This window comes from Phaseolus vulgaris, chromosome 8, assembly GCF_051622355.1.
Source record: "Phaseolus vulgaris cultivar YP4 chromosome 8, ASM5162235v1, whole genome shotgun sequence".
Lineage (NCBI taxonomy): Eukaryota > Viridiplantae > Streptophyta > Magnoliopsida > Fabales > Fabaceae > Phaseolus > Phaseolus vulgaris.
In genome coordinates, this window is record NC_143505.1 from 56403430 (window position 1) to 56428785 (window position 25356).

Sequence of the window (25356 nt, forward strand, 5' to 3'; positions counted from 1 at the left end):
ATAAACGGGTGCAAATTTCACCTTACAAACCGGTTTTGTAAGATTGAGTTAAGCTTAAAACCCAATATCTTAGATGGTTTCAGAGCCTATCCTAGCGAGGTTTGTAAGGATTATATGTTACCTGCTATCATTGGAATGCTATCCAATCACCCACAAATATCTAGTCTCACGCTTGAGATATCTAGTCCTTGACGCGAGGGTGTATGTTGGAAATTTTATTCTACTATGGCTAATTGTATTCCCAATTGTGAATCTCATTGATTACGGCTGGAACATATGTTACTAATACAATTAAAGTTGGTTGTTCTATAATATTTTTCTGGTTCTTATCATGTACATTATTAAGAAGTGAGTTTAAATCTAACTCATCTTCACAAAACCAATTTGTAAGGTGAGGTTTGCCCCATTTATATATTGTAAATTGACTTTATCTCTAGTCGATGTGAGATTTTCAACACACACCCTTCATGACCAGATATTGTGGGTTGTCTGAGAGTGACAACGGGGTGACACAATAGATCCATCAAACTTCACTAGGATAGACTTTAATACCATATTAGTAGGGGAGTTTATGCCTAACTCAACCTCACAAAATCGGTTGTAAGGTGAAGTTTGGCCTTATTGTATACTGTAAACTGACTTTATCTCTAATTGATGTGAGATCTTTAACATATATGATTTATGTTGTTGTTTGAATCCTATCACTCACTCAAATATTTGGATTTTAAGGCATAATATTTTTGCAAGTAGAATAGTTTTTATATTATCACTATAGTGTTCAAAGGTTTCTTTTGTGGAATTTATTTGATAGGCATTCATACAGCTGCTGCTGTGATTCTATGCTTTGTTGGCCTTCTTTGTTTAAGGAGGTTTTATCTTCTTCCATTTTAATCCTTCTTTCCCCATAATGAAGTCTTCCTTCAAAACATTGTCTCTTGACTTGGCTTTGGGTTTTCAAATACTAAGGAGGTTAAATTTTACCCAATCAGCCAATCACTGCAACATTGCATGCAACGATGAGCAAGTGCAACAGTGGAAGACCAAGTTTCAAATTTGTTTATTTCTTTTCACTTTTAGTAAATGTGATGCTTTTGTTGCATTTACTGAGCAGTTCTTATTACTAATTATTTTCAAATTTTAGGTGTGCTGGTGCCGTCTCAGTCATATAGCTGAAGCTCTTCTATGTATATTACAAATTGATCGTTTGACCATCTATAATACATCTGGTGAGTAATAAATAATGTTCAACCATCATATCATTCAAAAGGAGAAAAAAACACGTATGACATGGAATGGTACTAGTTTCTGGCCTTGTTGCTAAAAAAATTATTGTACTCATTGGAAACATGTTTCTTTTACTCATTATCAGTTTAGAACTAGAACCAAGAACCAAAATAACCAACAATCCTTGGGATTCTAGTAAAATTTCACGATTTAGTTAATTGATTATAGCAAATGACAAAACAAGACAACCTAGCCTTTTCCCACAAACAAATATCTCATTGAATAAAATTGGACACCTTAGATGGTCATGGTTAAAAGGTGGATGGGATAAAAAGATATTAATAAGGCTACATTAAAAATTTGGTCCATTTACTTCATACCCCTTTTTGTTTTAGTTCATACATTAAAAAAGACATTTATACATTGGTCCTTGCAATTTGCCAAAATTATCATTGTCAGATCTTTGTTGAGGTGCTGTCTTTAGTAGCCAGTAATGTAAAATAAACATTAGTCAATTCTGTGAACAAACATTAGCCAGTAATGCCTCTTATATATCAGATTGCCAATATTTCAAGTTTTCAGTTTTTGTTTTTGGTGATATAGTGGCTGAAATTTTCATCTGTTTTATAGGTGAAGTGGTATCACTTCCACTTCCTCGTACAATCACATCTATATGGCCTCTTCCTTTTGGTTTATTACTCCAGCAAGATGTTGAAGCAAATATACTGTCACGTGTTCCTTTTTCATCTACAAGTCCTTTGCTTAGTACGCGTGATATGCTGCTTAGTGCATCTAATCATATCCAAAGGGGCGAGGGTACTTCAGTATCCTCTCATCTCATTTTGATGGATCCACTGGATGAACTCCGAGTATGTTATAACAATCTACAGATTGTTGCTGGAATTTCATCTTTCTATGTTTTATCTTGTGTAGTTGTGTTGTGACATATTTACTTCTCTAAATTCTTGTCCTGGTATTACTTATTGACATTGTTTTACTGTCACTGTAGCCAACTTTTATTGAAGAAAGAGGAAAATTGAACATGATGAAGGAATATGACGAAAAGACAATTTGGACAAGTGATCAAGTCCCACTCATGGCATCCTATAATAAAGGTTTCTTTCATTGAAGTTCTAACAATCAGATCCTGGTTTCCTTCTGAATGGCTTGTTGTCTTAGTAGTTTTTGTGATGGTGTTACCCTGAATTCAGGAAAGATGCAGCACTCTTTGTGGGTTGCAGAAATTGTCAATTCTAATGTTGACGAGGAGTCAGCTGGTAGTTCATTACCTATAGACCCCATGAGTGTATTGCCAAAACATTTGTCCTTTCGGAAAATATGGCAGGGAAAAGGTGCTCAGACAGCTGCTTGTAAGGTTTGACATAGGCTATTAGACTTCCTCATAATTTTCTGGCTATTGTTCATCTGTACATTTAGTTAGACATTTGGTTTTAAATGGGAAATGCAATTAATCAGTTAATGGCATGGTTGTTTCCTGTGTTTTTCAAATATTAATGTGAAAATAATGTAGATGCTTTATATGACCTCAAAGCTGTTTATATGTTTTTCTAGCATAGCAGATGATTAATTAATAATTTAAAGTTTGTTAATTAAATTTCTTATCAGTTGAACATATTTAGTACATTAAAAATCATTATTCAAATGTTTTTTAATATTCTATTTTGATTTTTAATCTGCTTATAGAAGCAGACCACCTTGTTGTGGTGCTGTTCTGTGGCCTTTATTCTATATATACAATATTGTGGTACTGTTTGCCTTCCACTTTTTATTCTTTCTCACTTGGCCAGCCATCTGACTTTTGTTTCTTTAATTCCATCTTGCCTTGCATATTCTTAACAATTTCCAATTTTTAGTAAGATCCTACTTCTATGAATTTTACTTAGTTCCTTTTAGGGAATGTTGGATTGCTCACTTTTTCTGGAAAAGTTACTTCTCCACCCCTCAGAAAAGCTTTCATCATCAGATTTAATGTTATTACCAAGACAGAAATCTGCCATAAAAATTTGGCAGATGGTACTGCAGCCTATGGTGTAAGTAAGGTAGCCAAAATAAAATATCATATGCCTAAAAAGCATTCTTGAAAACTTCAGAATATAATAAATAAAATAAAACAATGAAATATATCAAGAACAAACTAGAAACATTTTGAAAAATACAATTTGTAGAAGTACAAATTATGCATTTCACAAACTTAAGAGTTAACATCATAAGCCTCATAGCAAAGTTCAGAGAAAACAAAACTCACTAAAGGTGTGTAGAGAGACTCAAAACAGAGGAATTGAAAGAAAATTTTAGACAAAGAAAGAATACTTACAGAGAATAGAAAAGTAAATGGAGGTGAAAATAATAGAGACGCAAAGAATCATGAAAGGATCAAAGAAACAGACTCATGAACAAAGAGGTAACTTGAGTGAACAAATTAGTTAGTTGCCATAGATGGGGTGTTTGTTTGACGTGGGGACGGGTTGTTTGACTTTGTTGGAAGTGACCTCCTCTACCAAAGATGGTAAGGTATTTTGTTGGAATCCAATTCTCCTTTGTCCAGTAATCACCATTATTTAATGTTTTAACAACATTGGTAAGATTTTTATCGAAAGATATTTTGAACATAAAAAAAGCTAACTTGCCAATCCATTAATGATGTTTTGTTTAACTATGTTGTCCAAAATATGTCATTGTTTTATTATTTGAAGAATTATTTTATTCATTTTAGTTTCTAACTTGTTTAGAATGACGGTGTATATTCAGTATAGGTAATAGTGTATGTAGTATATACATGCTTCCAGTTAGCTATCACAACAGTTGGTTTACTTACAACAGCTGTCAGTTAGTACTGTTGTTTTGTCTTTGAACACTGCAATGACACATCTTGTAATCAAAGACCTTTTGATGAAATGAAATACACTCACAATCTAAATCTCTCTAGGTTCTTTTAGATTTTGCATAGAACATTGAAATTAAAAGTCAATTAGATAGCTGGATAGATGGATTGGATTCTCCTTTCCTCTTTGGATAATTTATCTTATTTTTTAGTTTTATTTTTTTCTTTTGACTCTTTCTTCAAATGACTACTAGGTCTTCATGGCTACTGATGATGATGCAACTCCTGTTGTCTGCTTTTTTCATCAAGAACAAAGAAAGTTGTTAATTCTTAGTCTTCAGATTGTTGAAATAAATAATGAGGTTGTGTTTGATGTTAAACCTGATATGGGATGGAACATATATGCCATTGCAGCTTCACCCGTGACAGTAACCCGCCCAAGGTACATATCTCATCTATTTCTGCATTGATTTTACAGTAATGGGCATAAATTCTAAGTTTCTTCAAATCTGGGTTTTTCAGGGTCAAAGTAGGACTCCTTCCATATTCAGACATAATGGTTTTGGCTCCTGAAAATGTTTTGCTTCTCTATGTAAGCCTACACTTAAATAGACACATATTGATTGAGTCATTCTTCATATCTTTTTAATGTCTTTCCTGACTCCTGGTATTTCTCTCAGTCTATATACTATCATTTTTGTGCAAGTGTTTTCCATTAAATTGTGTTCTGGTTATTATTCTTCGCATAGAGTGGATTTGATACCTCTTCCGAGTGATGCTTGTATCATTTTTTTGCTTGCTGTTAGGGCTTAGTAGGGTTCATGATTCCCTTGCTTTGTTTTTATCTTTGTTTCAACTTCCAATTAATATGTACATATAAAAATTTCTCTCTTTTTATCATTTTCTTTTATCGTTGAATGTTTGAAGTTATTAAGAAGTGGACTTTAAGCCTAACTCAACTTTATAAAATCAATTTATAAGGTGAGGTTTGCACCCACTTATATACTATGATATATATTTATGTCCAGTCGATGTGAGATCTTCAACACTCCCTCATGCTGAGACCAACCAACTCGTGTGTGAAACTATATATTTATGGATGGTCCAATAGCAAACTCATAGTCAACACCAAAGTTCACTAAGCCCTTCTCTTGCATTCTCAAAAACAGCCCAAGGCAATGGAAAAAGCTTTGTTGATCCATGTTGCAGTGTTCTGATAAGAAAAAACCTTGACCACCCAAATGGAATTTATGAGAATAAAATCGGCCCGATGGGAATAGATTGGTGCACTCCGTCCACTTTAGATCCAAGTAGTACACCACATTGTTGCCAGGGAAGTTCAAATTCCACCACCTTCACTGGGCGATATTTGTATCATTGTATGCCCTCTCCACAAAATGATGATTTGAAGATGCGGAGTCTTTCGCAGCCAGTGCTTGCTAGCGGGGTGGAGCCTCAACCTTGAAAAATAGGCCCTCTAGGTACAAGCTTAGAAGCAACGTCATGGTCGAAGTAAGTACATGTCAAGACCTTCTTAAGCTTTAGACAAGTCATATAAAGGAAGCGAATTAAACGGGCTAGAAAGCAATCCAAGACTTCTCGCCTTTCTTCCAGTTTAGGGTACTGCTATTAAGACCACTTCATCACAAAATCATGTACAACATCCTCTAAGGAAACCTAAAGATCATCACTTTCATAGTATTGCCTCTACTCAAGCTAGGGGCAAGGCCAAAACCTCTTCCTAGAACTTGGTTATATCCTTGTACCGACCAGCCAGATACTGCTTTGCAGCATCAGTCAATGATTGGACTGCATCAGCCATTAAGACACTAGAAGGAAGCTCCAAATAAAGCAATGCATAACACATCCAGTAAAGTAAGTGCTGTAGTATTAGTCATGGTGTTACTGAAAATAAAATTCAGCAGCTATGGAGCTTCTTCAGAGGCATTAATTTTGAGGGTGACATGTCTCTGCTCAAATTCCCTCATCCCATCTAAGAAAACCTTATAGAAGAAAGGACTTTTTTGCAGCCAGGATAGGAGAACTTATATGCAGCGTTTTAACTCTTACAACTGCACCTACAGGGTAGTCCTTGCTCCAGTCTGAATCAACACTGTTAGTAGCTTCATCACTAGAATTAGGTTCTTCAACCATTGCAACAACATCCTCATCTTGGTATTCACACTCATCCAAATCAGGTTGATTTCCGTTCAATATTTTCTTGTCTGGCATCAAAGCAATATCCACACTGTTCTCCTTTTTTACATCCTCGTGGTGGCGCGCCCTATTGACAATGGTGGTGCAGTCAACAAGATTGGGTCAGAAGTCAATTGGGTCAAGCATGATCTTGATTCGGAGAACCCTGTCGAAGAAGTTATTATCGTTGAAAGCGAAGTCGAAATCGGCGTCAGAAGTGGAACCGTCGCCGGACCATTCGGACTCCATGGCCACAACCGGGTCAAACAAATCCAAATTTGAATCCTTCATGCGTCTAACGCATAAATTAACCTAAGATAAGGTTGAAAGAAGAGAAAAGGAGAAAACGGTTTTCCTTTTGAAGGGTTTATTAGGAAAAAAGTAAAGGGGTGAGAGAGCGAGTCTGTGACAAAAAAAAGCAGTATAAGTTTTCCTATCTTGGCTGCAAAAAGTCTTTTCTTCCATAAGCTTGTCTCAAAATGGGATGAGGGAATCTGGGCAAAGACATGTACCCTCACAATTAATGCCTATGAAGAAACTCCATAGCTGCTGAATTTTATGTGCAGTAACACCTTGACTACTACTACAACACCTGCTTTATTGGATGTGTTGATGACAGTTAATACCATATTAAGAAGTGAACTTTAAGTCTAACTCAATTTTATAAAACCAGCCTATTAGGTGAGGTTTGTACCCATTTATATACTATGAAAGATTTTTATGTCTAGTCGATGTGGGATCTCCAATAAAAGTGAAATTTATTTTATGTTTAATGCTAAACGGGTATTCCCTCTTAGTATTGTTGTGCTTATAGTTTTATTGATTGCTATATAACTGATGTTGTAGATATGTATTCACTTTTATCGACATATGCTTTTGTTCCTTGATAAGTATTGGATATGGTTTCTCATAAATATAGCTATAGGGATGGTAACTTTAATTTTAGTTTGTTTGGATGAGCTTCTCAAAAAAGACTTGTAGAAAAGAAAAAAAAAAGAAAAAAATGAAATTGACTTCTCCGAAAATTAAATTTAGCTTGTGCATAAGCTAATTTGTAGAAGCTTTCTCAACTTCCCCATAATTTTATTTTTAACTTGTGTATATGCTAATTTTAACCTATGGAGATGTCAATTTCATTTCTCTCTCTTAGAAGTTCTTTTGGAGAAACTTTTCTAAAAAAATCCCATAAGTTCTTTTTTGTATTGATTTTTTATACTTTTTACAGCTATCATCAGCCTTTCTCAGATTCTCACCCTTCCCCTCTGATAATTTATTTTATGACTCCATCAAGATTGCTGAAGCATAAAACTTGTTTAATAATATGTTGTGTTTATATTGTAGTCTGGGAAGCAATGCCTATGCAAATATGTGTTACCTTGCTTAAATAAAGATAAGATTCTGCATAATCTGGAGTTTTCAGAAGAATCTCTTCTTCCCAATGACTTAAAGATCACTGGCCTTGCTGATGCTGTTGAGGGCCGAGTCAATGTGATAGTAAACAATAGGCAGGTATAATAATGACTTGTATTCAGGGATGATCTCTTTTCATTTTTTTATCTTGAAGTTGGCATAACCTGTTTACATCTTTTGACATCTGCTTTGCATATGCAGATCTTTAGATGTGCATTACGTGAGAGTCCTTCATCAGCATTAGCTAATGATTGCATCACAGCACTTGCTGAGGGTCTTTATTCTAGCTTTTACAGACATCTTCTTGGTCTTTTCTGGAAAGATGATGATCCAGCTCATTCGTCAGAAGCTGAACCCATTGTTGATTCAGAATGGAACTCTTTTTGTCATGTAATTATGCAAATTTGCAGAAAAAGTAAAACTATATGTCAAAAGGGCTCTGACTCAGTCCCACATTCTGCATGGGACTTCCTTATTAGTAGCCAATTTCATTATAATTTTTGCAAAGTAAACTCCATACTTGGAATACCTTGTGCAGTGTCACTTGATCAGCAGGAAGCAAATTCCGACAGGTCATTTGTAGATGACCCACAAAGTTCTGAAAAGCCATTTTATACTGATCTGTTAAGGGAAAGTATGGAGTCTCTTCATGGACTCTATGAAAGCCTGAAACTTGATAATCTTCGCAAAAGGTATATCTCTGATATTGTGAATTATATATTTAGGTTGCCTTTTCATTTTAGTCTCTAGTATCCTAGCTAATGCATTTTCTGATTATCTCTTACTTCTAACCTATTAGGTGTTTTGTCTGGTCATACTGCCCTGTTTGTTTGGGATGCAGCTAGTTGGCTGGTTGACTTTAGTGAACGTAGCCAATAATTGATATTACCTTAGGCTGTGAATTCAGTGTTTGTTCTTTAGGCTGTATTTTTCCTTGTAATTACCACTTTTAGTTTTATCTTAAAATATATGATTCTATTTGATAACTGCTGCCTATCATCTACAGGGATTTGGAGCTTCTTGCAGTTCTCTTATGCAACATTGCTGAATTTCTGGTTGAGGAAAACTACTTGGATCATTATATTCGTGATTTCCCTGGCCTCAGTAAAAAGTTTTTGAAGTCTGGAATGTCCATTTCAGCTAAAATTTGTCCAAGTTTATTCAGATGGTTTGAAAATTGCTTGCAATATGGGTGTCATTATGCTAATATGAATGATATTCCAGCTTTAGTGTGTAAAGAAGGTAGTTCTGTGGTTAGCATAGCCCGTAAAGTAGTTTGCTTTTATAGCATATTATCTGGTGCTAAATTGCTGGGGAATAAGCTGTCTACTGGTGTTTACTGTAACATTACTATGGGATCACATTCTTCAAAGGAGGAACTTACTGTTTTAGCAATGGTTGGTGAAAGATTTGGACTTCAACAGCTGGACTCACTACCTTCTGGCGTATCTCTTCCACTTCGTCATGTAAGTTTGACTCTGTTGGTGTCAGTCTGTCAGAGTTTCGAGTTTTAACATATTTCCAGAGAATTTTTATGTCTAATTGCTGTTATGCCTTGTAGGCATTAGATAGGTGTCGTGATTCACCTCCCAATGACTGGCCAGCTGCTGCTTATGTACTTCTTGGTCGACAAGATTTAGCGATGTCAACTTTGGCACGGGAATGCAAATATAGGGGCATTGAAACACCAACTAATGTGAATGTAATCTCTATGTCCACACCTTATGTGCTAAATCTGCATCCAGTGACAATATCTTCTACTATTTCTGATGCAATTGGATTGGAAGGAGCAAAGTTTGAGGATACAGATTCAGTTGATGGGTCTATGACTGATGGTATGGAGCATATATTCAACTCTAGCACACAGTTGCGTTATGGTCGTGATCTTAGATTGAATGAGGTTAGTTATGGCACTTCACATAGGATTTTGGAACAAGACTGATTTGATTATTTTTCCTTGATACATATTTTCAATCCATGTTGTGGCTTGTATCATGTAAGATTATATAAAAGGTTATGGCTTTTGCTCATTTATTGATTATCAATCACTTTGGCAAAGTGCTGTTGCTCTTTATTGTCATTGCTACTAGCGAGTCCAGAGGATTTTTTTTTCATTTTTTTTCACCTTTCAATTATGGATTTGGATTTGAAACGAATCGATTAAAATGAATTTAAAGTGATTTGAATATTATGGATTGGATTTTAATATTTAGATTTTTTGCACACCACTGGTGCTGCATGGAAATTTTTTAATGTTAAGCCTTCTTGTATATGCATGACATCAGATTGCTTGTAGTCTTGCAAATGAGAAATTTTTATGCTGATTTTTCTTCTTGCGTGGACATTTCTGATCTTTCAATGCATGCCTCAATTGATGAATCTTACAATTTATTTGTTGGAGATCCCATATTTGTAACGTGAGATTTAAACTCACTTATGTACTATAATTTTAACACCCTTATTCACACCAAGGACTAATATCTCTAGTTTGAGACTATATATTTGTAGGTGGTCCAATAGCAGGTGACATGATAGATTCAACAAATCTTGCTAAGATAGACCCTGATACCATCTTAGAAAGTGAACTTTTAATCTAATTTAACCTCACTAAATTGGCTTATAAGTTGAGGTTTGTACCCACTTATATATTCTAGTTTGATCCTATCTCTAGTGAATATAGAATCTAAGAAAATGAACTTTAAGCTTATATGTACCTTATAAAACTAGTTTGGAAGGTACAGTTTCCATTCATATTAGTTTGATCATATATCTTGTCCAATGGAGGACTACCAATACACTCACTGACCATCTCGGACATGAAAATAAGTATTTATTGGTGATCTGATAGCGGGTAACACGATAGAACAAATCTCGCTTAGATAAGCTTTGATTCTATCTTAGAAAGTAAACTTGAAGAACATAACCTCACAAAATTGATTTTTAAGATAAGGTTTGTGCCAAACTTATATATTATACCATATTTTTAGTCAATGTGGGATGTTCAACACTATTAATACATGTATTTTATAGTTACTGATATCTTAAACTAACATTTTACTAGTCCGCTTGTAAGGTAATTGATGTATATTGTTCTAAGTTACTTACAAACTTATTTCTTTATTTTCTGAATCATGGCTATGGCTACTTTTACTAGGTTAGACGCCTTTTGTGCTCTTCAAGACCTGCCGCAATTCAAACATCTATTAACCATAGTGTTTCTGATCAGGACCTCCAACAGGTATGTGTTCCTGTGATGTTTGATTTATTTGTGTCAACAGTTTTGTTTATAATATGATTATTCAATCACCTGATATGATATCAAGTCTCGTCCTGCAACCTTTCTTCTTTGGTTAAATTTCTAATATACGCCCAGTGTAATCCTGATCTTGGTGACTGTGACATGCATGTATCTCAGAAATCAAATTTGCTGTTCTGTACTGTCATATTAACTTTAAGGGGAACTCTTGGCCATTTGGTGCAGTGCAACATGCCTGGTTTATGTAAAAAATATCTCCCCATTATAAGATGTTCACAACCCACTTTTATGCTGAAGAACTTTTTTTTTCTGGGCGGCATTGATATTTTAGATATCCTACATAGATTTGGGCTTTTCATACATGTCTTTGGTCACATTGCCTGGTTGTTTGTTCCCTTTTTTTTATTTTTGTTATAAATTTTGTATTTCTTCGGAGTTTTCATGTTCAGTTGATTTTGTTATTATCATCATATTGAAGTTATGATTTATATATTAATTTCGTTACACTATTTGACCTAATTATTTAGGTAAGATAAAAATAATTAATGTACTCTCATTTATAATTGTTACAGCAACTAAATCAAATCCATACAGGAAAACGGCTTGGTTGAGCTGGTAGTTATCCCAATTGTGGGCTAAACTATAATTCTTCAATGTTTGTATTTGTTTTTCAGTTAGTAATTTCTTTTATCTTCAAGCAAATTTTATTCTTGAGAAAAAAAATAAAGTTTGATTAAAATTATCTGCTGTACGTTGCTTCCTGTTTGTAATTTATTTCTCTAGTTGAATGGGTGCATTTTTATTTTTCTTTTCAAAATCTACTTTTGATTCATTTCTTTTACTTTTATAAAGGCTCAGTTGTGGCACCTTGCACAAAGGACCACTTCACTTCCTCTTGGACGTGGGGCATTTACTCTTGCAACCATATACACACTCTTAACTGAGGTTCTCTTTACATTTAACTTGTTTTTTTCTTTCCTATTTGCCTTCACCGAGAAATTTGAAATTACTCCTGGAAATATACTCTTTATGATCAATTATGTCTTGAATTAGGCTTTTACTGTTCCGAAGCTTGTATTAGCTGGTCGGTTGCCAGCCCAACAGAATGCTACTGTAAGTAGATATCATATGCTTGACAGTATCTGTGCTCTGTAATATTTGTTTTGACTTGAACTTATTAGTTTTTTTTTTATTTGTTGACATGAGTCATGTTTGTCTGTTCACAGGTTAATCTCGATCCAAACATCAGGAACATACAAGAACTCAGGTCGTGGCCTGAATTTCATAATGCTGTTGCTGCTGGACTTAGACTAGCCCCTCTCCAGGTTTAACATTGTTCCTCAAGTTACATAGTTTTGAATAGTTTAACCTTGTTTCTGCCAGGAAATTACTATTTTTTTATAAGAAAGAAATGTATTATGAAAGGAAAGGTAGATACAAAAAGAGGATACAACTTCAAGGTTTAAAATTATACAACCTCTAAAATAAGAATATAAAAATGCTAAGAAATGTACAACACAACTTGCCAATCTCTTGAGATCTAACAAGGACACGCTTAACTCCCTTAAAAAGACTTAGTTATTGTTGATATATTTTGATTATGGTAATTTGGCAATTGTTGATATTGTTAGATATCATTAATCATTGTACTTAGGCAATTATATGATTGCATAATTATGGCAATTGGGAAATTATTTTTTCTGTAGTTATTATCCACTATATAGAATAGTACACTCTGCTTTCTCTTCTCATAGTGGTATCTAGAGCCTAACAAAAGGTAATCCTATTTTGGTCTTTTGGGTGGACTGCTTGTTAGCTTCGACTGGCAAGTGTACCAATGACACAAGTATGGACATCTTTCCCATATAAATTGATGTAATTGTTGGTGCTCACAGTTCATCGTTGTTATAATTATAGAAATAATCCTATATAATTAAAAAATATCTATATTATATATGCATTATTATAAACATTTGTCATATCTTTATTATTAAAGGATATCAAATCTCTTCTATTTATTGTGTTGATTCCGTTTTCTCAACATAAATAAAGCATCCAGGTTGTCTCAGAAAAACATGGTTTCACTTTGAAGTCTGTTTTTCCTATAGTTTTACCGTTACTGTTTGAACTAATAAGTAAAATGATCACATTAAATCAAACACAACAAAACAATAAAAAACTAAAACATATAGTTTATGATTTTTTGTTTTTAATTTGAGATAATAGATTATGGAATCAATTTTGTCTCAAATCCCTCCCTCTCATTCAGTCCATTGTAAGTTCATCCACAAACATTGAAATTCATATTAACTAAAATAGGTTAAGTCAACTTCATTTGCATGTAACACTTTTAAACTAATTGTAGTGATATAATTCCTCGATCTACTAAGAGTAATTGAAGCATTAAGTTCAAAGAATATAGAAGAATGCATGCATCAAGAACAGGAAGTTTTATTCCAGTATTCCTGGGCTCATTTGAGTACAATTCAATAAATCTCAGTTTTGCCTACATTTGCATGATTCCTTATTTTGAACACAGCTTTTAATCATTTCATCAATGGTTATTAGTTAATAAAAAAAATTAAGGGACTAGAAGACCACTCAATCTCATGAATACAACTTATATTGATTTAAAAGACGATTCTATTATAGAGGGTTCTCATAAAGTTCATCTATCTCTAACCTAAGTAAATTTAGCAAAACGTGATAAAAAATTGATCAACAGAAAATGTCATGCAGATGAATGATGATGATTGTATTGAATTTTAAAGGATGCTCTCCCAAGGTTTCAATAGTCAGTGAATTGGATAAGAATTTTGGTTTTAATTAAAAGATGGATGTGAGGTCAACTATAAGGATTACATGATGTCTTTCAATACAGTTAAAAACAAAAGCTTCAAGAATATTATTTACCATGAGATCTCCCTTGACGGACTTTGTCTAAGTTCTTTTCCTCCATCTCTTCTCCTTTTCATTGGATAAAAAAAACAACGAGTCTCAGCATTTCTTCATAATTCAGCGTTGGTGCTATGACTCCTGAAAACATGATTCATTGTTAAACTATTGTGTTGCACACAACATTAAAGATGCTGACGGCACGATCAAGTTTTTAGGTGTCAATATTTACCACTTTTAGGGTGTCAAACCTTTTTTTTTTCTCTGCAAAGATCAACAAAATTAAATATTTACCACTTTTTAGGTGTCAAACCTATTTGTTTACTAAATTTACATATTTTTCTTCAAGGTTTCAATGATCAATTGGCCTTTTCTCTTTTTATTTTCTTATTTAAGTTAAGCATATAAATTCTATAAATATGAATTTATCATGGGCGTCCATGCGGAGACGTTTTTTTCTCCGAAAACTGTATCTCCATTTTTCGTGTAGTGTCACTGTCCTGCTATTTTTCTGACACGTTTTTTCTTCTGTTTTGTCACTGTTGTTGCTGCCCTGCTGCTGTCTGCTATCATCAATTTTATTGTGCCTGCCTTCACTGTGCTTTACCCCATTTTGTGTTTCACGAGACTTGAAGTTTGGGAACATGCACAGGTTCTTTTTGTCAGGGATTCTTAGCACCATCAAGGACTTTAGCAACCCCTCATGAGTATAATTGCACTCTTCCCCACCTTGATGGTTCCTTGCTGAGTACTTGAGTAGAATAGTATTGGGACCTATTTGAAAATTGGCCAATAGTTCCAGGGACCTAGTTAGTAATTTAACCTAGAAAATATGTATTAGAATTTTGAAATGAAAAATCTGCTCTTCCTACCCTTTCCTTTCCCTCCAAAACCCAACTCCCAGAACCAAAGGGAAGGGGTAATTGGTCCTTTTCTTTGCATGGTAAATTGTGGATTAAATTTGTCTCCTGGTTTAGTGGGTAACAAATTCAGTTTTGTGTTGATCCTTGGGCTTCTTTCTGTTTAGAACTTGGATTATTTAAATTATTAAAGAAATTATTTATTTTTTGGTGCTTTTTCTGTCCCTTTCTTTTTTTGCAAAACAAACGTGACTGTTAATGGAATCTGTCAGATATTAGAGACGTATACCAAAAACTTAAGAGGCGTCTTAGTGTTTTAAAGCAATAATTTAGTCTAATCAATGTTTTTACTTATCAAAGCATTTGGTTTGAGTTTGCATATTTCTTATAAATGCATATAAATCCCTTTTACAGGGAAGAATGTCAAGAACATGGATTTTGTATAACAGACCTGAGGAGCCAAATTCTGTTCACGCTGGACTTCTACTTGCACTAGGATTGCATGGATTTCTGCGTGTATTAGCTGTTACTGATATCTACCAGTATTTTTCTCAGGTTTAATTCTCTAATGCTTCACTAGCATTTCATTTTATTCTAATAGTGATGATTTATTGTTACAAAATAAAAATACTTATTCTTAAATTTCTATTGAAAATAATGTTACAATAGCATGGATTATATGTTGCAGCTGCTATGAGCTCAATCTTTACTTTTTTGGCCCATTTTTTATAGTTACCTTTCGAGTCAGATTGCGTCTCATTATTGATTGAAAGCTGCTAAATTTAGGGTAGTTGTTGCTAGTTGCCAAGCACTATAGTCATGTAATCTTGCATCGCTGCTGCCCCTAGCTACAGGAACTGCATTGCAGTGTGTTTGTGTCTGTTGTGCCTGCAATGCAATTTAGCTTCAAGTTTCTTTTGGTGGGGGGTTGGCTATTTAGTTGATAAAGGTGCTAGTAGGTAATTGAGGTCGCTGATGGAAAATAGACTGTTATTTTAGAGTTCTTTTTAAACTGAAATATTCTTATGAGAGTATTGGAGTCAGAATTAAATTCAATGAACTAAAACATAAGCTGCAACTTGAATTTTCTAATGGTGGAGTCAGTAAAATGTTTGATTTAGGGCCTTATTGTCACTACAAAATGGTTGATGCCATATAATTCTTTTAATTTCAATTAACTTGAGGACAATTTGTCCAACCGTCCTTTTTATGTTATATTGTCATCTTTCAGCTTTTCCATTTTGTATGACAAAGTGATTTTTCCAACGTATGTCCAGGAGCATGAAAGTACCACTGTGGGATTGATGCTTGGTCTTGCAGCTTCTTATGGAGGCACAATGCATCCAGCTATATCAAAGGTATTATGAAGCACAATTTTTCTGATGAAATTGATGCAGATCTTTGCTCTCAGATGCTAGATCATAGTTTCATTGCACTAGAAAATCAGTTTTCTTAGTAAGTGAGTTTATGCCTAACTCAACCTTATAAAATCGGTTTGTAAAGTGAGGATTATTCCTAGTCAATATGAGATCTCCAACACACTCTCTTGTCGAGGAATGAACATCTAAAGCGTAGAATTGAATATTATTAGTAGTCTAACAAGAGCCCGATAACAGTGGATAGGTTCTGATACAATCTTATCTTAGTGAATGTATGCCTTACTCAACCTTATAAAACCAGGTTATAAGATGAGGATTGCACCCCACTATATTATAATTTGACCTTATTTGTAGTCGATATGAGATCTCTAACAAGTTTTAGTAGCTTTGAAGCTCTTCAAGTTATCTTATGGATTTCATTGTTTTTTCTTGATCACGAAGGAACTTAACATTTTAATGCAAAAGTACAATTTGATACCTTGGAACTAATGTAGAGGCATGGGCATCTTAAATGCTCGTTGTTGTCAAGGTTTCCATGAAAATTAAATCTTGGTTATCCCTAGTGAAATATTTTTCCCTGAGCATGGGAAATGGTAATATTTTAATTTGAGTGTGGTAAAATAAAATAATAAGCCTCCTTAATTTATATTTTTACTTAGAACTAAGTTGCTAAGTGACTGTCAAATTTACTTAAAATAACCAACTTGTAAAGTTAGGGCCCAAGCTTTATAGGAATTACATTTGTAATATATATAGTTGATGTAAGATTTCAACTTACTCCTTCGCACCCAAGACTGTACTCCTTCACACCCAAGACTAGATATTTGGAGTGTGAAAAATGTCGGTGACCCCTCTTATGCTTAGGAATAGATATCTAAAACATAGACTAATATAGACGACCCAGTAACGGAACTAGTGTAGACGTTGATGTCATCTTAAAATATTGGGTTAGGGCTTGGTTTAATCCTACAAGACTAGTTTGTAAGGTGATGTTTCCTTAAGCCCTATAGGGAATAGGTTGCCTATCTCTAGCCAATCTAAGATATCAACTGATGCAATTTACAATTCACAATTTGAATCATTATTTGATTACCTTTGTTTAGGAATTAACATTAACCCATAAATATATAGAATATTGTGTTTTATTTGTTCTCTTTTAATGCATGAAATCTATATCTTTATATTGCAAAACTTTTTAGATAGCATGTATACTAACTAATCCCTCATCTTCTGAAGCATTGATACTTCTATTTGCTTCATGCATCCGATATTGATTCTCTAGGATTACAGGCAGTGACAAGGGGTGACCTGAGGATTCCATGGCCACCCCAAATTTTTTGAATTTTCTTTAAATTTTATACATAAAATTACTTTTTGGGCCCCCATTGAAATAAAAACCTGAGATATTCTATATTGGTCACCCTTCTACATAAAATTTGCCTCTGCCATTGTCTAGGATACTTCACTGATACGAATCAATAAAGCATCCACACTTATGAAGTATCAATACTTTTATGTCTCACATATCTGATACATGTTGGTGAGGTGAAGTGTCCCTACTTTTAAACATTTATATCCAATAAAACAAGAAACATACAAGTATGGATGGACAATATAGTAATATGGAAACATTGTATGACCATAAACTGTTAGAATAAGCATTAAATATAGGTAGTAAGTAGTTGTATTGGAAAACTGCTATATGCTGTACCTATGAGCTGTACTTATCTCTGTACCTAGGACTCTAGTTCTGGTTTTTGTTCTTTGCTCTTCCCTCTACTCATTGTATCAGAATTCAATCAATATAAACATGAGAACATCAGAGAGGTGTGGTTAAACTCTCTCAAATGTAGTCTACTTTATCTATCTCATGTTAAACCAAAGAGGAAAATTGTTCTCTTTATGAATTGTTGAAAAAAGTAATGAGATTGATAGTGTTATTTCTATATATAAATAATATAAAGTAACTTATGATGACAATGAGTTATAATTTATTTTGGAAATGTCTAAGAAATATATTTTTAATTTGTATTTGTACAATTGTAGTTATATATTTATTATGTTTTATGGGTTTTTGTACATTTTTAAATATGTATCTTGCACATATTGTATGCTGTTAATTTTAGAATAACTGGATTATCATCTTGTATGAGTGCATTATATTATCATCTCCTTTGTCCCTACTATGTTTGGAGAACTGATAAAATTATCCACTCTCAGACACTTTATTTTCACATTCCTGTACGACATCCATCTTCCTATCCAGAGTTAGAGGTTCCAACCTTGCTCCAGGTATCATTTATTTTATTTTATTTTGTTCACTCTAGATTAGCTTCTTTCCCCTTCCCTTTTTGCTGGTTCTTTCCAACATCAGAAGAGGAATTGTAAATGCCCAAAGTTGTGGCTTTCCCTTGCTTGCTTCACTGTATCTCCTGAAGAAATTCATTATTCTATTAATAAGATTAATTTTGTATGCTATATTTTTATCACCACCCAGTGATTTTTTTTCATGTTGAAAGTTTATTTTATTTTTCAGTCAGCTGCATTAATGTCTCTGGGGATTTTATATGAAGGCTCAGCTCACCCACAAACAATGCATGTTTTATTGGTAAATATATTTCTCATCTTCATCTGTTTATTCAATGCTTGAACTTATGCCTGAATTATTCTATTCTTGCATGCCATCAAGATAAAGTCAACATGAAGGTAGATTATTGTTGTACTATTACTATTTATTCTGCTGAATTCTATTGCTTTCTTGAACCATTTAGCCAGTGGGTATGATTTATGCCATTGTTGCCTTTCCCCCCTTCCATTTAATGCAATTAGCTTTGAGTTTTGATATATTTGTAATTCATTATTATTTGTGCACTTGTGTGTTTAGGACTTAGTTTACCTAATTTGTTTGCTTGCGTAATCTGTCTGGTCTGTACATATTCATAGTTTTCAATAGCAGTGCATAAGTTTCTTTCAATATTCTTTTGTTTTGCATAATGCCTTTTTATTCTAAATAATAATACCTAGATCTTCTCTGGTTGATTAAGGCTTGCAGGGTTTCTTATCTACTAAATTGTTTGTCACCTATGTTTCTATTTATTTTCTTCTTTCAACTGGTCTTCCCCTACATCTGTTTTGTAATTTTTCAGGGTGAAATTGGGCGTCGAAGTGGAGGTGATAATGTTCTAGAGCGAGAGGGCCATGCTGTTTCTGCAGGATTTGCACTGGGTCTTGTTGCACTGGGTATGAGAGCTTAAATAAGTTGCAGGTTTTGGATTTTGGTTACAGTTTTCTGATCTTTGCCTAACAAAAATATGTTGCCTGAAGGACGGGGAGAAGATGCACTTGGTTTCATTGACACATTTGTGAATCGTCTGTTTCTCTACATTGGTGACAAAGTACACAATGTAATGGAATTCTCAAATTTACCTATCATTACTTCAGTCATTTTGTTTCTATACTAGTTAATGAATTTTAGTTTTGAATGTCTGCGGTTGTGATCTTTCTTCTGGCGCTTTAGGACTAATAATGTGTATAATTCTATATAATGATGAAGTACTTCTGCAACAGGAGAGACCTCATTTTTCAACAGTCTCAATGGACGAATGTCGTGGTTCTGCACAGGTTCAGAGAATTCAATTTGTGATTTTTTTTCCACAATGAAATAAAAGAAATAAAATTATATGAGATATTATTGTTGGGACACTCTTGCATAATTATTTTAAACATTTGTATTTGATATAGATGATGGATGGGACAACAGTCAATATTGATGTCACTGCACCTGGAGCCATCATTGCCATTGCTTTGATGTTTATGAAGGTGCTTACAATAAGTTATAGATATGGCAACAAAGTCTTTATCTGCTGCAATTTAAGTTGTTTTCTCACTTTTCTGACTTTGCTCTGTATTCTTTTTGACAGACAGAATCCGAGGCTATTGTGTCTAGGCTCTCAGTTCCCAATACATTTTTTGATTTGCAGTATGTGAGACCTGACTTTATAATGCTCAGAGTCATTGCTCGAAATTTAATAATGTGGAGCAGGTTTGTACTGGTTTCTTTAGGTTGTTGCAACAATGTACTTGGATCTGTTTGGCACCCTTTTGATCCAGGTTTGCTGCATATTCTTTTTCAGGGTTCATCCCTCAAAAGATTGGGTTTGGTCTCAAATTCCTGAGATTGTCAGATGTGCTATAGAAGGGATTGGAGGTGATGACAATGATATTGACGATATGGATGCAGAGGCTTTTACGCAAGCCTATGTTAATATAATAGCTGGAGCTTGTATATCACTTGGTAAAATGTTCTTTAGTCTTTGCACTCATTTTATGATAAATTTAAGAGAGTGCTTGGTTATTGATATTGTCCAAATTCTTTACATGAAAACATTAATCATGCTAATGAATGAAATTATTTAAATCTCCATTGCTTCGATTGTCCTTTATGATATTTTCTCATCCAAAGTTCCATCTATCTTTTTTACCACTCAGTGGTTGTGGTACTGTTTGGTCTTTGTCTTGAAGTGTATTCTTAACCATGTTAGGACTGGTGTTTGCTGGCACAAGAAATGAAAATGCACAGGAACTACTTTATGAATTTGCTATTTACTTTCTTAATGAGGTCAGTACAGATTTATGCTGCCTAGCTCTCCAATGCAAGCTAAACGATTGGTTCTAAATGGTTTATTTTTTTATCTTGCAGATCAAGCCTGTCTCTCCTACAAGTGGAAAGGTTTTCCCGAAGGGACTCTCTCACCACATTGATCGGGGCACATTGGAAACATGCCTTCATCTTATTGTTCTTTCTCTATCTGTGGTGCCTGCTTCCTCCTTCTGTCCACTGTCAATTAATTATTTATTAAGATCATGTCTAAAATTCTATGGTTAAACTTCTGTATACCAGGTGATGGCTGGGTCTGGACATTTACAGACCTTTCGGTTGTTGAGATTTCTAAGGAGCAGAAATTGTGCAGATGGGCAGTCAAGTTATGGCATTCAGATGGCAGTAAGTTCTGCAAGTTATCTTAGTGTTTGTAAGTTTTACTTTAAGAAATAAAATCTGATGAGAAGCTGGCTTTGGAACTTGAATTTTAAAAGGGTTGGCTATTTACCTGCTCTACTTTAGGTGGCTGGAGGTGGTTTGGTATCATCGTGCTAAACAGCTAATGATCTTCAAATTGTACTTTTATTGCATGCCCACAAGTTTTGTGTCTATTTTATAAAGTTTCTCTACATTTTACACATATAGCAGTTGTGCTTTAGATAGAAAAATCAGTGGAAAGTTTTCTTCAATCATTTGGTGTCTGATGAACCAAAAAGTCTATGCTTACGTAATCATGTATGTTAAGTTTCTTCTGCTTGTCGTTATTATAAACATCAATAGACAAAAGGTTTTTGGAGATTCAGATAGCTTTTATTATGATAGTAATATCAAAGTATCTCTTTGGAATTCATACATTCCCGTGCTTCATTTGGTAAAAAAATTTCTTTACATCATTACATGATCTATATATGCTTAAATTATTTCTTTTTCACACGAGTTTGGTAATTAGCTTTACTGAGTCTCCCTTCTGAATTATTTTTCTATAAACCTGCTGTTTTAGGTAAGCTTAGCTACTGGTTTCTTGTTTCTTGGTGGTGGAATGAGAACATTTTCAACAACCAACCATTCCATTGCTGCTTTGCTAATTACTCTATATCCACGTTTGCCAACTGGTCCAAATGATAACAGATGCCACCTTCAGGTATATTAGATGGATGGATCTACTCTACCTTGAAATAAAAGCTTATATGTTCATTAGTTTACAATTGGAAATTATTTTCTGAAATGAGTTTTTTGGAAGGCATTCCGCCATCTATATGTACTTGCAACAGAGGCACGATGGATTCAAACAGTTGATGTTGACACGGGTCTGCCAGTTTATGCTCCTCTTGAGGTCACTGTCAGAGAAACTGAGCATTATGCAGAATCCAACTTTTGTGAGGTCACCCCTTGCCTTCTGCCAGAACGATCAATTGTAAGTCTGAATGTCTGGGTGGTCTTTATGAATGAAATTTGTGGGGTACTTTGATTTGTCCTGTTCACTTTATCTGTTTTCTTGTTTCACATTTCTTATGTTCCTGATCAATTTAACCCTTATTTGATAGCTTTGGACTTGTATATTTCCTAGTGTTGAAGCAAATAAAAACATTCGTAGCCTTGTATGACTTATTTTTATTGCCATTGATGGTTACAGTTGAAAAGAATACGTGTGTGTGGCCCTCGCTACTGGCCTCAAGTAATAGACTTTACCCCTGAAGGTAAACATAAACTATTATGCTGTTTATATAATCTGTTACTGATTGAGGTTTTTAGAATTATATATTTAAACAAGTAACCCTAATCATGCATTGAATAACAGATAAACCTTGGTGGAATTTTGGAGACAAGAATAATCCATTTAATTCTGGTATTCTTTTTATCAAAAGAAAGGTTGGAGCTTGTTCATATGTTGATGATCCCATTGGATGTCAGTCACTGCTATCACGTGCAATGCACAAGGTTTAAATTACATAGTGTATGATACTGCTAGACATGTTTTTATACTTTATACAAGTGTTATCTGCCCATTTTATTTTATTGCTTGATCTAGGTGTTTGGCCTGACAAGTTTGAAAGCATCTGATACAATCAGGGACATTCGTAATGGATCTGATTCTATCACAGTTGATCAGTTGGTTGGTACTTTTTCATCTGATCCTAGTTTGATTGCTTTTGCACAACTCTGCTGTGATCCCTCTTGGTATAATAGGTAAGCTCATATCTATCGATTATTTTAGCATCCATGTTCTGTTTGGTTATGTTTTTATGAGTCTTTTATTCTACTTGTTGGATCTATGTATTGTTTCTTAAATCTTTTGATGAATAATTAACAGTTTAATTTTATTTGACTTGAACAAAAGGAATAAATCTAAGTATATGACATTTCATATGCATGTTGGAACTATCTCTGTAGAAAATTAAATAAAGAAAGAAATTGTCAAGATAGGAGAACACTGATTGCTCATCCATATTAGAAAATGTATTCTGTACTATGTGGAATTTAACATTTTTATTTAAGAACTTTTATTAGAGAAATATTTTGAAACACATTCCTTTGTACATTTTGCTAGGGGCTTGGGTATTAAGGAGTTCATAAATTTCAAAATCAAATAATATGGGATGTTTGGTGGGACTTAATTAGCTTTGTTCTTCCCCTCAACAACCAGTTTTTAAGGGGAACGTTCCGGAGTGTTTGGTTACAGTGGAAAGAAATAGATGAAATATATTTCTGAGGTATCTTACAAATGTGATTACAGTCTCTATTTATAGACTGTTTTACAACCTAATTAAGGAAAGAAATAATAGGTAATGAAAGCAAGAAATAATGGGTGTTTAAAGCTGTACAAATCAAATTACTAACAAATTTGTCCTAATAAATATAAAATGGAATATGCACTTAATTATAACATAATTCTCCTGATTATGCAACACTCCCCTTCAAGTTGGTGAATGTATATCTATCATTCCCAACTTGCAAGTAAGATCTTCGAATTGTTTTGTGGGAAGTCCCTTAGTAAACATATATGCCAATTGGAGTCTTGAGGGATGTACTCAGTGGCTATAAGACCATAATCCAACTTCTCTTTAATAAAGTGTCGGTCTATCTCTACGTGCTTTGTTCGATCATGTTGAACCGGATTGTGTGCAATACTGATAGCGGACTTATTATCACACGCCAAACCCATAGGAGCTTCATATTTTATTTTTAGGTCATCAAGTATGATCTTCATCCATAAGAGTTCACACACCCCTTGAGCCATGGCTCTAAATTCTGCCTCTGCACTTGATCTTGCAACTACATTTTGCTTCTTGCTCCTCCATGTCACCAGATTTCCACCCAAGAACATGCAGTAGCCTGTGGTGGATCTCCTATCAACAATCGATCCTGCATAGTCAACATCAGTATATACTTTCATGGATAAGATTTCCCCCTTTTTGAATAACAATCCTTTTCCTAGAGAGGCTTTTAAGTACTGAATAATTTTATCTACTGCCTGCAAGTGTCTTTCTCTTGGATCATGCATAAATTGACTAACCACACTAACTGCATAGGCTATTGTGTGAAAGATAAATGAGTTTTCCCACAAGTCTTTGATATTGTGTCTTCTCCACTTTTGGGTTTTCCTCATCATTCCCAATCCTATGATTTTGCTCTATTGGCACTCTAGTGGGCTTACAACCCAACTTACCAATCTCTTTGAGAAGATCAAGGATGTATTTCCTTTGAGAAATAAAGATGCCCTGTCTCGAGTAAGCAACCTCTATCCCAAGGAAGTACTTCAGCTTCCCAAGATCCTTCATTTCAAATTGAGCAGCTAGTCTCTCCCTCAAATTTTGTTTTTCAATCTCATCATCACCTGTAATAATCATATCATCTACATAGACCAAAAGTAGAGTGAGTTTACCATTCTGAGAATGTTTTATAAACAGAGTATGGTCACCTTGGCTTTGTCGGTACCCCAAAGATACCATAGCTTGAGTAAACCTTCCAAACCAAGCACGAGGTGATTGTTTAAGACCATATAGGGCCTTCTTAAGTCTGCACGCCTTATTCCCTTCATTAGCAATACCATAACCAGGTGGAATCTCCATGTATACTTCTTCCTCCAAGCTTCCATGCAAGAAGACATTTTTAACATCAAATTGATGCATTGCCCAACCAAAGTGTGCTGCCAGGGAGAGATAATCCTGACGGTATTCATTTTTGCCATTGGAGCAAAAGTCTCCTCATCACGATAAGCCCAACAAATACTCGCTAGGATAGGCTCGAAATGACTTTGATACCATATTAAGAAGTGGACTTTAAGTCTAACTCAACCCCATAAAACCGGCTCATAGGGTTGAGGTTTGCACCCACTTATATACAATGAAAGGCTCTAATCTCTAGTCGATGTGGGATCTCCAACAGTTACTTATTAATTGGTATCACCGTATCAAAGTTGATTTTAGTGTCTCATAAAGAGCAACCTGTGGAGAGTCTGATTCAAGCAGTGTGCTGTGCTAGCCACAGGGATATTGATTTAGAGGTCGTGCCATGATATGGACTTGAGTATTATGAGGTGTCTAAGCTCGATGTCGAATAGCATAATAAGATGTTTGTTGGAATACTTAAGTGGTTTGGTGGTTCTCCTATCTTAACAACTAGCTTTTATGGGATGGTTTCCCAATTGCTTGGGTGGTTATTATCAATATCACTTCAGTCAAACAGTACAATAC

General features: G+C 34.4%; 1 protein-coding gene and 1 pseudogene across 3 annotated transcripts in view; one reads left to right on the top strand and one right to left on the bottom strand.

The window, feature by feature from the left end:
- EMB2771 (E3 ubiquitin ligase) overlaps window positions 1-25356 on the top strand; it is a 34053-nt gene that overhangs the window by 2505 nt on the left and 6192 nt on the right. Inside the window, exons 3-34 of one of the 3 annotated variants that reach the window (XM_090293972.1) lie at window positions 1142-1226; window positions 1855-2093; window positions 2234-2339; window positions 2436-2594; window positions 4321-4508; window positions 4589-4658; window positions 7604-7771; window positions 7874-8364; window positions 8679-9138; window positions 9234-9572; window positions 10827-10910; window positions 11781-11873; window positions 11982-12041; window positions 12155-12253; window positions 15098-15238; window positions 15961-16041; window positions 18283-18354; window positions 18599-18670; window positions 19209-19302; window positions 19387-19466; window positions 19630-19683; window positions 19804-19881; window positions 19983-20104; window positions 20196-20356; window positions 20604-20680; window positions 20762-20875; window positions 20963-21064; window positions 21663-21803; window positions 21903-22076; window positions 22296-22359; window positions 22461-22600; window positions 22692-22849. In XM_090293972.1, the coding sequence (XP_090150098.1) occupies window positions 4327-4508; window positions 4589-4658; window positions 7604-7771; window positions 7874-8364; window positions 8679-9138; window positions 9234-9572; window positions 10827-10910; window positions 11781-11873; window positions 11982-12041; window positions 12155-12253; window positions 15098-15238; window positions 15961-16041; window positions 18283-18354; window positions 18599-18670; window positions 19209-19302; window positions 19387-19466; window positions 19630-19683; window positions 19804-19881; window positions 19983-20104; window positions 20196-20356; window positions 20604-20680; window positions 20762-20875; window positions 20963-21064; window positions 21663-21803; window positions 21903-22076; window positions 22296-22359; window positions 22461-22600; window positions 22692-22849 (3971 nt within the window). In that variant the 5' untranslated portion in view covers window positions 1142-1226; window positions 1855-2093; window positions 2234-2339; window positions 2436-2594; window positions 4321-4326. Of the gene's footprint in view, window positions 1-1141; window positions 1227-1854; window positions 2094-2233; window positions 2340-2435; window positions 2600-4320; window positions 4509-4588; window positions 4659-7603; window positions 7772-7873; window positions 8365-8678; window positions 9139-9233; window positions 9573-10826; window positions 10911-11780; window positions 11874-11981; window positions 12042-12154; window positions 12254-15097; window positions 15239-15960; window positions 16042-18282; window positions 18355-18598; window positions 18671-19208; window positions 19303-19386; window positions 19467-19615; window positions 19684-19803; window positions 19882-19982; window positions 20105-20195; window positions 20357-20603; window positions 20681-20761; window positions 20876-20962; window positions 21065-21662; window positions 21804-21902; window positions 22077-22295; window positions 22360-22460; window positions 22601-22691; window positions 22850-25356 lie in introns of those variants that run through there. The other 2 variants (XM_068629662.2, XR_016514891.1) reach the window with 2 other exon arrangements.
- LOC137825595 (BTB/POZ domain-containing protein POB1 pseudogene) lies at window positions 5357-6950 on the bottom strand (annotated as a pseudogene).